This window comes from Mesitornis unicolor, unplaced genomic scaffold (assembly GCF_000695765.1).
Source record: "Mesitornis unicolor isolate BGI_N332 unplaced genomic scaffold, ASM69576v1 scaffold48190, whole genome shotgun sequence".
In the NCBI taxonomy this organism is placed as follows: Eukaryota; Metazoa; Chordata; class Aves; order Mesitornithiformes; family Mesitornithidae; genus Mesitornis; species Mesitornis unicolor.
The window spans coordinates 1-15,282 of record NW_010161244.1 but is presented as its reverse complement, the minus strand read 5'-3'; the positions used below and the strand labels follow the sequence as shown (position 1 = coordinate 15,282).

Sequence of the window (15,282 nt, the reverse complement as noted above, 5' to 3'; positions counted from 1 at the left end):
CGAAAGAGAACTAGGATGACACTGCAGAAAGTAGAACTAACTGATAGTTTCTGCTTCCAATTAAAAAAAAATTGGGGGCATGGGGGGTGGGAAATGAAAGTTCATTGCTTTCACAGAAAGTCCAGCCTGTGGAAATTAAAAAAAGCTGAAGAAAAGAATCTTGCTACTTGTGGGGCTTTTTTTTCCATTCAAACATGAAAAGAGAAATTGCTATTTTTCCTTCTTAAAAATCTGAAACAAGGAGGTTAAAAAAAGGCATACTTTTTTATGAAGTATATCAGAGGTCTGCTAAATTTTGTCAAGGCTCTATGATTATTGCTAAGGTCAGTAAACAACAAATAGAGCTTTTTAACCATATTTTGATTGATATGATACACATTTGAAAGATGAACGTACAAAGACAGTCCTGCATTGTGTTGTTCCACAGGAATTGTGCAAAATTTCAGGCAGTTTTTACTTCTGTCTTCAAGGGTAAATGTGCTTCATGGGTGTCTGAGGAACTAATTGCACAGTTCTGATCATTATTGCAGTGTATCCACACTTCTGTATGGTCTGTCCAAAAGGTTCTGCTTTTTTCAGTACGGTAGGGTACTGTACAGGGATATCTAATAAATGAGTAGGGCATGAGTATAAAACCAATAGTTGAAAAATGGGTATAGAATTAGAATTGTGGGAAAATTGCTTCAAAGTGCGTTCTCTTCCATTAAACTAATAAGAGGGAACAAGACTGGAGGATGAAATAGTAGAGTGCGTTTTCATATTGCTTTTTAAACTCCGTTGTACATTTTAAAAAAATCTCAGGATGTAAACTTTTACAGGATGTAAATTCTTTCCTGTAAACTTAGGAAAGAATTCCAAAAGTGTAGGCTTAGGTTGACTGAAAAGCAAGATATTTTCAAGAAACCTGTAGCAAAAAGACTGTCTTCTCTTGATTTCAAAGCATGAGGAAACCCAAGGATGGCAAAAGAGGGTATCTTTCCTGTACTGTATTCACCGCTGTCTTACAGATATATTCAGAGTGCCACTTCTGCCTCTACATTTCTTCTTCCTATTTCCTTCTCTCTCTGCTATCCAGAATTCCTGTCTACCTGCTCCCACTGCAGTGGGTTTGCTTTTACTGTATGAAAGGCATTGAGTTTTCTCTCCCATGACCTGGTTCCAACTGTGTAAGATCATTACAAGTAAAGCCTTGAGTTATAAACTCTTAAAGGCAGAAGTAATTTTTTTTAAAAATACTGTGCTCTAATGCACATGCAGCTAGCTCTCAAGTAACATTCAGCATTGCTTAACCAATATATTCGCTATTTCATTGCGACACCATTTCAATGAAACCAAAGAGTTATCTTCAGAGGGATGTGCAGAGCAGAAAAACCTGAGGGAGTTTTATTTGGAGATTGTGTGGAAGACTGGTAAATAAATAATCTTGTGCAGTCAGTAACAGACTTCACGAATCGTTATTTTTCTAGAGAACTTGAATTGGTAGAGGAATAGCTTGATCTGGTCTTGACTGTCCTGTAACTTGTCTAAATATATTCTTTTTTAATGTCTTTAGATGAAAAGAAAGAGAACAGATTTGCAGCTGAGCTGGATGAATATGGATCAGATACAATGAGTGAAATAAACATTGTCGGGCGAATTATCTTAAATGTTTGGAGAATGATGAGACATGAGGTAAAGTCTTTAAAAGGTTAATGTATTTGGGTTTTTGAAGTTATTGTAGACTTTGTTGAAAATCTCATGTACCTTACGTAACTGTTTGTTCTTCATTTGTACACCTTTTCAAATGGAGCATTCTGCCACTTTGTGAGAATGGATTTTGCATATCCCTAAAATGTGAAATACTGAAACCCTTATCTTTCACTAGTGTTTCTTAATGATACTCCTTTTCACTTCTTTGTAAGTTTTGAGAACAGCTTACCTGTTTTAGCAATTTATCTAGTATGGTGCTTTTACTAAATTAAATACTTGAACTTATTTTAAGCTGTCAGACTTACTCGTTGTTTTGCTGTTTATGACCGTACATGTAATCGTGAAATGCTTCAGTCCTAACAAATCTTGTTCTGACCAAATTCAGACCTGATCTTTGTGATCTACTTAATTCCATATTTTTTTTTTCAGTTGATGAGGCATATTCTTATCTGACCTGTAAATAGTTGGGGACTTCTAAGTATGAATGTTTATCTTTTCAACAAAGAACACTAATAAAAAGTTAATAAATTTAGGTGTTACTATCTTTAAAAAGTAGAGGTTTCTTTGACTGTGACAGACATGCATGTTAACACATCCTCTGTGTTTCTGTAGGTGAATCTAATGAACTACACTTTTGAAAATGTGGGCTTTCATGTTCTTCATCAACGTTTTCCGTTATTTACTTTTCGAGTTCTGTCGGATTGGTTTGATAATAAGGCAGATGTTTACAGGTAATGATCTATTTATCCATTTTGTTTGTTCTTTTTAAGGCGAGATTCTTAACATTGGATAGGTATGAACTAAAGTCAGCATAGGAAGACATAATTGATTTAGCTCAGGTTCTAGAGCAGTCTATATACAGCAACATGAGCCTGTTTACTCTGCTCTTGTGCTGTGTGCTGTTGTATAGTCGTACCCTCAATATTTCATCTTTGTGTATTTTTCTGTTTAAAGTACACAGAAACAAATTTTCACTTACAGCTTCAACTTATCTGAATAGATGTATTATTTTGAAGTTCTGTAAGGTCTTTTTTTGTATATACTGTTCATCAGAATTACTTCTAATGAACTGTCGAGTTTCTGTTTTACTTCACAGTGCATGCCAACCAAGCAGCTTAAAAATAGTGCAAAACAATACGCGAGATGTTCAGACAGTAACTGTAGCTGCTTAAAAATACCTTTATATGACATGTATCGCACTGGGATTCACTCTTCCTTGGAGTGATTTGGTAGTGTGTGATATGAACAGTTCATAAATCTGAACGTCATTCATGACAGGCATCCTGGGGTGTATCAGGAGGGGGGTGGTTAGTAGGTCGAGAGAGGTTCTCCTCCCCCTCTACTCTGCCCTGGTGAGACCGCATCTGGAATATTGTGTCCAGTTCTGGGCCCCTCAGTTCAAGAAGGACAGGGAACTGCTGGAGAGAGTCCAGCGTAGGGCTACAAAGATGATTGAGGGAGTGGAGCATCTCCCTTATGAGGAGCGGCTGAGGGAGCTGGGTCTCTTTAGTTTGCAGAAGAGGAGACTGAGGGGAGACCTCATTCATGCTTATAAGTATTTAAAGGGTGAGTGTCACGAGGATGGAGCCAGGCTCTTCTCGGTGACAAACAATGATAGGACAAGGGGTAATGGGCACAAGCTGGAACACAGGAGGTTCCACTTAAATTTGAGAAGAAACTTCTTCTCAGTGAGGGTGACAGAGCACTGGACCAGGCTGCCCAGAGAGGTTGTGGAGTCTCCTTCTCTGGAGACATTCAAAACCCGCCTGGACACCTTCCTGTGCAACCTCATCTAGGTGTTCCTGCTCCGGCAGGGGGATTGGACTAGATGATCTCTTGAGGTCCCTTCCAATCCCTAACGTTCTGTGATTCTGTGATATGTATAGTTTCTGTAAGAGTTAAATACTTTGCAACTAGGTAGAAACTTGGTTTAATGCTGAAATTATAAATTTATTTTAACATAATTTTTGAACGTATCTGAGATAGGTATTCTTAACGCAGAAGGATGTTTCCACTAAAGTCCACTTGGTTTAAAAAAAACCATGTAAACAGAGTAAGAAAGATGTGAGTTTCTGTTTCAGTAATCCTTTAGGGTAGTAAGGAAAACAAGATATATTATGTCACTGAGCTATGCCTTGCCCGTAGTTTGCTGTTACACGTTCTGTGCCTATCTTTAGAAGACGTAACTGTGTGTTTGTGTGTGACACGTTTTTGAAGGAACCATATGAAGATGTCCTACGGGAAATTTTATTTGCTAGCTTTTAGCAAGCTATCATAAAAATACATTTTTCTTAGTAGAAAAAGCAGCACTCTCCTGAATGCTTATAACAAGGTGTTCACTTTCACAGATGGAAAATGGTTGATTACTATGTTAGCCGGGTCCGTGGGAATCTGCAGTTGTTAGACAAGCTGGATTTGATTGGCAGAACAAGTGAAATGGCGAGACTTTTTGGCATTCAGTTCTTACATGTATTAACAAGAGGCTCCCAGGTAAGATTTCGTTTTCCTTGCACTTCATTAAAGCAAAAGAGTCTTTATGAAATGTTTTAGTTCTTCAGTATCTTTTCAGTCAGTATGTGTATTTTCATAAGGTCACTGAAGACTGTTTTGCATAACAGGAAATTGAAAGGCAATTCAAAAGAAGTCATGATGGATTAAATGGCTAGTCTCAGAGATTAAAAATAGCTGTTAAAAATAGAGTGCCCCAAATATTATCATGCCAGTGAATCTCTTCTACTGACTTTGGGAGCACTAAGTTTGCCCTTTGAGCTGGTATTTTTCACACTTAGCTGAGTCTGGAAATTAATGCTTTTTAAAACATTAAGAAATATAATGGAGTGTGGTTTAGAAAGATGAGATTAGTTTCTTCCAGGGCAGACAAAGCTGCATTGAGTGTGTTCTAAGTGACATTTCCTGTGAAGCAGACCTCTGGGTGAGATTTGATGATAAGACAGTAAGGGCTCTGGCTTTATTAAGTACATGTGTCACGCAAGATGCCTGTGGTTCTGTTATTTTGATCCTAGCATCAGAAGGAAAGGAAGCAGGACAGAGTGAGGTTTACACTCCTCTTTCTTTGAGACCCCAGCAGTCTCCAGTAATGCCAAAGGCTTTCCTTGCCCAGGTTCTGAGGGACCAACTGGACTGTTTCCGTGGCTTCATGTGGGCCCTGAACAACACCTGAAATGAGACAACTACTCCTAACTCATGTGTGTCCGCTCTTGTGTTGTCATCTTCTTTCCTGCCATAATTCTTTCTTCCTCTCTTCTTTCTGCTGCTATAAACATTTATCTGAGGTAACCAGATTGATTACGTTGCCAATTTCTGTGGACAAAAGACAACTTAAAAACTAATGTCCTAGGCAGACCAGCATTGTCTTAAGCCAGCCAGAAACAGGAGTGTCTGAAGCTGCCCTTCCTTAACAATTCAACCTAATTTTAAAATGCTGCCACCTTTTTTTCCTTTGACTGTGACCCAGTGCAGATTCTTGTCGCTTGTACTGGTACTGGCCCTGTATCTGGGGAGGTGGTGTGCTGTCAGCAGAACCATGGTGGCGTTCAATAGCTTTTTGCCAGTTTAGCTCCCTAGTCTGGTTTAGCATGTTATCGGAAAAGTACCGCTGATTGAGCAAGGGAAGAGAAATGCACAGTTAGGGACAGGGAGGAGGGACTGGCATGCTGCCAGCATGGATGTGCTTAAACTGTGGTGATCGCAGCCTGCGAAGACTGTGCTGCCTGTCATTTCTCAAATGGCTGTGAGTGGGAGTGAGCAACAGAAACATGCTGTGCTTTCTGTCCTGACTGTTCTTTTCTCTCTCCTTCTGTGCACGTATGTTTTGTTTCCATTGAAACTTTCTAGATGACAAAAATGGCAGTTGCAACAATTTCCAGTCACCTCAAATAATTCCTTTTTCACTCAGAAGAATTACCACTACCTTTTATGAAGAGATTCCTTTTCTTCTTAGCTGAAAAAGATGTTAAAATGGAATATTACAAAGAACAGATTTCAAATATTTTAAGTTATTCTTTTCCATATTTTTGTATCTAAGTTCTACAAGACCTTTTTTAAAGGTGATTTTTTTCTTTTATTTTATTAAGCTATCTTGAATACTCCGTAGTAGACTAAACAAATCTAACAGGAGGTGGTCATAGCCACACGGATCATTAGTCAGATGATTGAAGAAATAGCTGAAAACTAGAAAAAAACAACCTAGCTCTTTCCAGATCCAGTCCCTGACCACCTCATCACACGTCTGAGCTCATCACTGGACACAAATCAGTGTACAGTTAGAGCAAAGCAGCTTATGCTTTTGCAAAACTACACTTTCAAACTCCAACCTGTTGGTAAGGTGGCAGGATCTTGTTAAAGTTGTTGGTTCTGTAAATTCATTTATAACATCAGAATTAAAGAAATTATACCTAACTCATTCATTATAATGATTGAATGTGTAGTGTGTCAGGCAGAAGGCTTTTGAACAGTGATTTGGTTGCTTACAAAGCACAGGATCTTAGGATTACAGAGGATTGTTCTGTGATATTTTGCGATTTTCAATCCTTTGCCACCCATGTATGTAATTTTTAGCTATTTTGTTGGGTTTTTTTGTGACTGGACAGAGTGAATACCTAGCTATCAGGGTTTTTTAAAGCCTTAGTAAACCATTGAATAATACTTAAAGAAATAGGGCTGGTCTTTTATCATGCTGCTGCCTCCACGTAGTACATTTTGTGATGTCTAGAACAAGATGAAAGTTCTTAAACTTTTTGTTATTTTATGCTTGCTGTATTACTTGTGGCATCTTCAGTGGGAAAGCGTGATACCCAGTGCAAAGCAGCAGACTTTTGAAATGGGCTGACTTCGATTCTTCCCTTGGTTCTCGGGCTGCTATGTACATTCCAGTTGCTTCTCATGGTCAGAAGCTTGGAGGCACAATTATCAACTTACACAACTCACAGGTCATTTGTCTATTTTCCCAAATGTTGAAATAAAAGTGCTGTGCAGACTCCTATGGAAAATGGTCATCAGCTGCATATTATACTTTGTTTTTGTCTATGTTCTGCAAATCTAACAAAAATACAGTTAAGCAAATGCTCGTTCACTGACTGCAGCGTGCCCATCCATATATATTGTTGCAGCTTGTTGGGTGTTTATTTTTTTAACTTGAGCTGGATGTTTATTTTTTCCATAGATAAAATTAGAAGTGCTTGATTTTCAGTGATTAGCGTTAGGGCTAAACGATGAGGAAACACATGGAAAAGTTCCACTGTGTTTGATAGAAAGTGTACATTAAAAGTAAGAGCATGGCTATTGGTTTTGCAAAACTGGTTGTCCATACTTTAAATTTGGGAAATGTGTGTATTTACACAGTTTTATTACACTCATGTTTATTCTGCATTTTTGAAATTACAGTTATAATGATTATATCCAAACTGTTTTGCAGTATCGTGTGGAGTCTATGATGCTGCGTGTTGCAAAGCCAATGAATTACATCCCTGTGACCCCCAGCGTCCAGCAGCGAGCTCAAATGAAAGCCCTGCAATGCGTTCCCTTAATAATGGAGCCAGAGTCCCGCTTCTACAGCAACGCTGTTCTCGTGTTAGATTTCCAGTCCTTATATCCTTCCATCGTGATAGCGTACAACTACTGTTTTTCAACCTGCCTGGGACATGTTGAAAACTTAGGAAAGTAAGTTACTTTTCTGTTCTCACTAACTTTGATTACATAGAGATTTTAGCATATATACATAAATCCACTGCATATATTCAAATGTGGATTAGTATTACTATGCTGTATGTTAATAAATTGTTGTTCTCTTTTAACAGTTGTAGTTCATTCTGGTCTTAACTGTTCAAAATTAAAAGATACAATGAGTCATTCTGTGTAGCATCTTTTACTGAGCTGAACAGTAATTCTGTTAATTGGAAAAAAAAATCTCATTGCTCATTATAATTACCTTTATAAAACAGTATTTGGGAGAATGGGAGATGCAGGCAATGGTTGCTCGGTGTCACCATCAGGTTTTCAAGTTTCTGATTTGAAATTCTGAATTTGTAGGAATTAAATATATGCAATGTGAAACTTGGTAAACATGCACAGTTTCCGTAGGGGATTACTGTATGAGTACATCCCTCCACTAACTCAGCATTTGGAAATAATGCATTAATGCAGAACAGAATTGATAAATTATGCATGTGTTGGAATTTAGCCCTTTATTACTAATTCATTCCTAGAGCCTTTTGCACGTAGCTAAGAAATCTTAAATGATAGTACGTTTGTTTATCCCTGAGATTATTTGTGATTCTATTCTTGCTGGCATTATCAGCATTTTAATGTGAGTTGATGCTTTTTCTTGATCGGGCTGTAAATGAATGAATTGCCTTCATATTTAATTTTTCTCTTTATTAGATATGATGCATTCAAGTTTGGCTGTACATCGCTCAGAGTGCCTCCTGACTTACTTTACCAGATTAGGCATGATATCACTGTGTCACCCAGCGGAGTAGCTTTTGTCAAGGTAATTGATATCAGTGCTCTGTGACAGGCATTTTCACTTCCTGTTGGCTGAGGAGCTTAAGATGAAATTGATAGAGTAGTTTATATTTTGCTGCATTAAGAGCAGACAGAAGGGGGGAGGTTCAGTCTCATTTCCCAGTGTTTTTTGGTACTTGTCAGAGTGCTGAACTTCTGGCAACTCAGGAAATAAAATGTCATCTTTATGCTTTCATTTATACTGAAGGCTGATTTAATCTATAATTAAACTGTATTTTACTTGTGCAGTTTGGGGATCAAACAATAATTATCTGTGTGTAACACTTCATTCTTCTCCTGCCTGTATAGCAGAATGCTTTTCTTAAAAAAAAAAAAAAAAGTCATGATCCAGGAGATGAAACTCTTTGCCTTGCTTTCTGTTGTTCTCATTTTACGTTATGTGTACTGCTGGCTGATTTGTAATGAATTAATAAATACGGCCTGGAGCTCCTGCGAATGATTAGCCATTCAGCAGCATACATAGGTGTAATGTAAACCAAAAACTTTAAGTAAAGAATATTTGCAGAAATTTTAAGAATATAATACTCCAGTAGGGTTTAACATTTTGAGAATTAGCAGTTAAATATTGAAGTCCCATTTTAGTTAACAAGGTTATCTAAACAGTGCATTAGCAGGGCTGATGGAAACAAAGAACAAAAAGCTATTTACCCTGCCCTTAAGAGCTTTGCCTGTATTCTGGGTTGCTTGTAATATCTGTGGGAAGAGCCAAACCGCTGGTGCCTGGGGCATCTTGCTAATTAATTTGTGTTCTTAACAGTGATTATCTAACGGTTCTGGGTTTTGCTTTTACTCCTAACTGTTTAGGTTAGGCTTTTTAACATATTTTTTTTCTTTATTCCCTTTATGGCAGCCTTCAGTAAGAAAGGGTGTGCTGCCAAGAATGCTAGAAGAAATCTTGAAGACCAGGATCATGGTGAAACAGTCAATGAAGGCTTATAAACATGACAAGGCTGTAACTCGAATGCTTGAAGCTCGTCAGATGGGTCTTAAATTTATAGCTAATTTTACATTTGGTTATACTGCTGCTAATTTTTCTGGAAGAATGCCATGCACTGAGGTGAGGGTTGCAGATAAAAATGCAGAAAAAATGTGGAAAAGACACTATTAAGATAGTCAGATAACACAGTATTATTATTTGAAACAAATGTAATCTAAATACCTTCACAAAATATGTTTTTATTTGTAGCACTGCAAATCAGCAACTTGGGATTTATTTGTGATTAAAAAAAAAAAAATCTTACTTTTCTTCTTCCCATAAAAGACCATTTGGAGCTGGCATTTCTGTAGAACCAAATATTGGATTACAGTTTTAATAGTGGAAATAAAGTAAAACATTGTAGCTTTTTCATAGTTTTCATGAAAGAGGAAACCAGCAGAATCCAACAACTAGAGAAAATGATCCTAAGCGATCTTATCTTGCTCCTTACACTTTTAATATGCCTAAAGAAGTTTAAACCAAATTTTCCTTTATTTTAATTCTTAACAATTTATGATTGCTCTTCTTTTAATTCTTGCTATTTTGGGGTATTGTATGCAACCTTTTTTATATTATGTGCATTTAAACTATGAAACAAAATGCATTGTCTCATTATAGTAATTTTCATAAACAGATCAAGCAAGGTTAGACTATGTTTACTAAGAGCCTAGTATGAGGTTTAGCATTACAATAAAGATTTTCAGTTTCTCTTTATCTTTGCAGGTTGGAGATAGCATTGTCCACAAAGCCAGAGAAACATTGGAGCGTGCTATAAAACTGGTGAACGATACCAAAAAATGGGGTGCTCACGTTGTGTATGGTGATACCGACAGGTAATCAGTCATCTGCTTCTTACCGTGTTTTGAAATCATAGTAGTTCATTGTAGATAGATTTTTCTTTTGTCTCAACAAGGGGAATTTATGATACTAAAGAGTATGTGGACCCTCTTTGGGATGTTGTTCACTGTCTTGCAGAATATGGAAAGTAAATAATATTTATTTTCTTGGAGTTTCTTTTAGGACTCTTAGCACTTTGAGGGTTTTCTTTTGAAAATTATGTGCAACAGAAAGAGGGGTAAGAAATAATTTTTGCAGGTGTGAATTAGTGTAAGCCTTACTTATCAAATCAGTATCTTTGTGCTTGTTACTGATGCCAATTTTATTCTAGAAAATAGAGTATTTATGGTATAGTAGGCACTGGACATTGATACTTACAGGAAGACACTGTTTTAAGCTTCAGAAGGGGATAGAGTTCAGAAGCAGCCACCAGAGCATACGAAGATATGATTAGGCTGTCTGAAATACGTCAAATAAATATCTCCCCTTTCTTGGTCAGTCTCTCATCTAAATAGCAGCCGTGCTCGGCTTGAATAATTTTTCAGGCAGGGGAAGCAAAGCTTGTGTGGCTGTCCTTCCTTCCTTAATATCTGGTGAATCCAGTGACGGATTTCAGCCAGACTTGATGAAAGACTTGACAATTCAAAGATACTAAATTCATAGTAGATTCACAACAAAATTTTAAAAAATGTTGGAGAAAGGAAGTAAAATCCTATTGCTGGGATTACCCAGAGCTCTTTACAGTTCTCTCGTGGGAACTGGAGTTTGGCCATGCCTGGGAGCAGTCACATTTCCTGCCTCAGCAGAGTCAGAGCGTTCACTGTGCCGTGGGCACTCCAGACCTCAGACTGAACACTGGAGTTTCTCAGGGTTTTGGCTTTTCTAGCTGAAGAAAGGGAACAGAATTGATAACAACATCCCAGACGTGCCACCAGGAAACTACAGCTTTTAAGTTTCAGGAACTAAGTTGAACAGATTTGTGCTTATTTCCTATGTCTGATTCCTCCCAGCATGTTTGTACTCTTGAAAGGAGCCACGAAGGAGCAGTCTTTTAAGATTGGTCAAGAAATTGCTGAAGCTGTAACAGCAACAAACCCCAAACCTGTTAAACTGAAGTTTGAAAAGGTAAAAGGAAAATATTTTGCTTCAAGTTGTTATCTGAAAAGGAAAAAAAGAAAGTGAAAATAAAAGATTTTTCTGGACACTAATGTAGCATAAGGATATAAACAGTCGTGTGCTGTACTGTTTCTGTGGGTATATTGCAAGCTTCTTAATCCCTCAGGGACCTTGTCAGAGGAGCACTGTAGCACGAGTAACAAAATGAAATATTCCTGTTTTCACATCAGGATGCCTGGTGGCCTTTTGCACTGGCAGCACCAGGCAATTTAAAATTCCTGTCTCCAATTTTTGGAAATGCCTCCCTCAGTTTTGTATTATATACATACAATCAAACCATGGTCTGCAACTTGGTAGAGAAAATCCTTGAAGTGATGCCAGTGCGTTAATGATAAGCCCAATATTTATTCTTCAGCCAGCCTTAGCACACTTCAGGATATGTCCATCTGATACATATGAAATGAAAAATGATAAAAATCCATTCAGTAGGCTTTTAGAAGAAGCCTTAATGACAGTAAGCTTTTTATTGAATAGCAAGGCAACCTGATACTAATTTTGGTGGAAGTTTGTCATTGGAAAGTCATTGGCAATCAGTTCAGGTGCTCTAGATATTTTCAAAGGACATACCTGATGCAACAGGTTCAATCAGTAGTTGTAAGCAAATTGCCGTTTTTCATAGAAAATACAGTAGAAAAATATTAGCAAGAAAAGCCAGGATACTTGTGGAAGGCATGGCAACTTTTCCTCACTGGCTGATGTACAGGGACCCTTCCCACTTTGAGGCAATTCTGTATCATTACGCTGCAGGAGTAATTATCCAGAGAAAAGTACTAGGTGCAAGTATGTACTTGAGAAATGTCCATGTGCTTAACTTCAAGTGCCCTTACTCACCTGTGGGCCAAAATATTGAGTATTCTCCTAGGGCAGCTTCCTAGCACAGGAAGAGGAAATTGCCTCAAAGCTGAAGCATCTTTTCAAGAATAGGGACACCTATGTGCAGAGTGAAAGAAGAGGTTGGAGGAAACAAGTGAAAAAGACCGTGACCCTAAAAATTTATTCATGAGGAAGCCATTCTTCAAACATAGGCATTTAAAAAGCATGCTTTCCCCAAATCAGTGTGCTAACTGACTTTAGGCACCTCATAATTAGATCAAGTTTGGAATTACAAAATTCAAATTCACTGCTTCTGCTGGGAAAGTTTTCTTCTCTGATGTTTAAAATTAATTTGTGTTTTTAAGAAAGAGAGATAATACAGTTACATTAAAAATGCTGACAGATGCAATCCAGAAAAGGAATGATACTTGAAACAGATTATACCGTGTGTCACTTCTCATCTGAGCTTCAAGTAGCTTAGCTTTACAGCTAGGTGAAATATAAAGTGATTGGAAACCCTCTATGTTCAGAGCCACTTTATATTCCCAACACATCACAGATTGGGCTATTTTCTTTCTAAACCTTCCAGGTCTACTTGCCATGTGTCCTGCAAACTAAAAAGAGGTACGTGGGTTACATGTATGAAACACTGGACCAGAAGGACCCAGTCTTTGATGCAAAAGGCATAGAGACAGTCCGAAGGGACTCCTGTCCTGCTGTTTCCAAGGTAAAATACTCATGCATTTCTTCCTAAATGAAACTATAGTATTCTGTGTTTTCATAGTATATTTGTCCTTCCTCAGAGTTTCTTGTCCTTGTGAGTCGTCTGAGACTTCATCTGTTTTTCTGGTATGAGCCATTTGAAAGATGAATTAAGATCTTGCAGCTTTACAAGGACTTGCTCTTTCCATCTTGGCTACTATCTTTCAGCCTCTAAAAACCCCATAAAAAGCGCTTAGCCTCTAAAAACCCCATAAAAAGCGCTCAGCCCCATGTAAGTTCTCTAGAAGACCCTTGATCCATTTCACTTTAACTGGAAGTGAGTAAAAGGCTCTTGTTCTTAATCAAGACAAAATAAATTCATGCCAGTAAGAAAGGTTTCCACTTAGGAGGATTTATTTCCATTTATCTTTTTAATCCCAATTCTTTTGTTTGTTGAGATTCTCAGAAAGTCATGGCACAATATTTTAGATGAAAAAATGTCTTCTCTCATACTCTGGAAAACCTCTGTAGTTCTTGAAACAGTGCTGGAATATGGATTATGTCATGAAAGATGTGTCAAACTGAGGAAAAGTTGTCTAGTAATGTGTTTATTGATGTCTTTGAGTGGAAGAGAATGCAACCTGTTGACATGTTAACTTTCTAGTTCACAACTGATACTTTTTCTGATACTAATATTTCCATATAATTTACAGAATTATTTGGAATTAATTAGTTTTTAGTTAAACACACGTGTTTTTCTCACCTTTCTCCTTTGGTTGTAAAGATACTTGAGTGTTCTATCAAGCTGCTATTTGAAACACGGGACATAAGTCAGATCAAACAGTACGTTCAGAATCAATGCATGAAGTTGCTGGAAGGAAAAGCCAGCATGCAAGACTTCATCTTTGCAAAAGAGTACAGAGGGAGCTCAGCTTACAGACCCGGATCCTGTGTACCAGCCCTGGAAATCACCAGGTAATGAGATTATGAAGTGCTGATCGTAGAGATTTTTTCTCCTGACCTTTGTGCTGCCAGGTTACGGGTGGCAGTGAGATGTCTCCTTCAGATATGGGTGCAGCAGCTGGCTCTGTCTTTCTTCTGCGTGTGAAGAGAGATCAGGCATCAGACAGCCCTACAAAGCCGTTTCATAGTTCTGGAAGGGCCACACATGTTCAAGAGCAAAATCTTGTCAGGGCGCTGTAACACTGTGCTCACTGCTGTCACTGACACTTTTTGTTTTGTGCAAGGGCTTGGCAGGCCAAGATTGCCCATCACTCACAAATATTAGATATGTTAAAAACTGCAATAGCCATGTCTCTCAGTACTGTGAAATACATTGCCAGGCATAATTTTTCATTTTTTAAAAAGTGCCTCACGTAAAGTTAGTCCTTCATCTTGTTGGTACTGTTTATCAGTAATAGATAATGTGAGCTGGCACATTTTGCCCCTTTGCTTAATATAAAATGTCTTCAAATAAGCCATGCTTTTACAGTAAAATGAAATTCAAGTCCTGGATTGATACCTGCATCAAACTGTGACTAGTCCTTTGCTTTCTGGGTACTTGAGCTCTTTTTAGTACCCTGACTGCTCTTTATTAAAATACTTCTTTAAGAAAGGGGTAACTGGAAAGCAAACTGCAATGCAAACCCAAGTGACATGAAACAGGACATATCTTTAGGACTGTCCTGGTTTTACTGGGATTGAATCATAGAATTTCATTTTCTAAACCATGACAGGGCTCATGTTCCAGGTTCTAAAATTTGAGTCTGATCGTGAAGCAAATAAAATATAAAACAACTTGGTCCTGCGCTTCATAATAGACACTGACGTCAGTTGTCTGAAGAGCTACTCATATAATCAGTTGGGGAAGTTCACAAGCAAATTAAACACCTCTGAATTTGCCCCTGGATGCATTATAAAGGCTGTTTTTAAACAGGAGAATGCTTGCCTATGACCGTCGCTCTGAACCACGAGTTGGAGAGCGCGTGCCCTACGTCATTGTGTACGGCATGCCCGGGCTGCCCCTGATCCAGCTGGTGAGGCGACCCATTGAAGTCCTGCAGGATCCCAACCTGCGTCTGAACGCTACCTACTACATCACCAAACAGATTCTGCCACCCCTGGCTCGGGTCTTCTCCCTTATCGGCATCGATGTCTTCAGCTGGTACCACGAGCTGCCGCGGGTGGGTGTTTGGAAACAGGACACAAACGCAGTGCGCCTCTATGGCGTTTGGTTTTATTGTGACTTCTAATGGTTTCCATGAGGCAATAGCAAAGGTATTTTACAAGGCAGTGTTTGATGCCCAGACACGCAGACCTGATTCTTAGATCTTCTGTGTGGTTTTTTTCACCTAGTAAATAAATGTTTTCTGCCAGCCCTTCTGTGCAGGATCAATCACACCATCATCTTCTTTCTGACCCCTTCCATAGTTTAAAAGATTATTTTGCCATAGCTGTGTATTTTTAGAAGTACTTGTATATGCATCTACTTGGCTGTACCACCATTTAAATCTCTCTACAGCAGATCACAGAATCACAGAATCGCT

General features: G+C 38.2%; 1 protein-coding gene across 1 annotated transcript in view; it reads left to right on the top strand.

Annotated features, from left to right (window-relative positions):
- Positions 1-14,988, top strand: part of REV3L (REV3-like, polymerase (DNA directed), zeta, catalytic subunit) — a gene marked incomplete at its 5' end in the record, with an annotated part of 50,723 nt that extends 35,735 nt beyond the window's left edge. The window contains 11 exons of the mRNA XM_010192233.1: positions 1,553-1,671; positions 2,302-2,420; positions 4,038-4,179; positions 7,124-7,368; positions 8,089-8,197; positions 9,083-9,289; positions 9,932-10,041; positions 11,056-11,170; positions 12,624-12,761; positions 13,521-13,711; positions 14,673-14,988. Coding sequence (XP_010190535.1) covers positions 1,553-1,671; positions 2,302-2,420; positions 4,038-4,179; positions 7,124-7,368; positions 8,089-8,197; positions 9,083-9,289; positions 9,932-10,041; positions 11,056-11,170; positions 12,624-12,761; positions 13,521-13,711; positions 14,673-14,988 — 1,811 coding nt within the window. The remainder of the gene's footprint in view (positions 1-1,552; positions 1,672-2,301; positions 2,421-4,037; positions 4,180-7,123; positions 7,369-8,088; positions 8,198-9,082; positions 9,290-9,931; positions 10,042-11,055; positions 11,171-12,623; positions 12,762-13,520; positions 13,712-14,672) is intronic.
- Between the last annotated feature and the right edge of the window lie 294 nt (positions 14,989-15,282).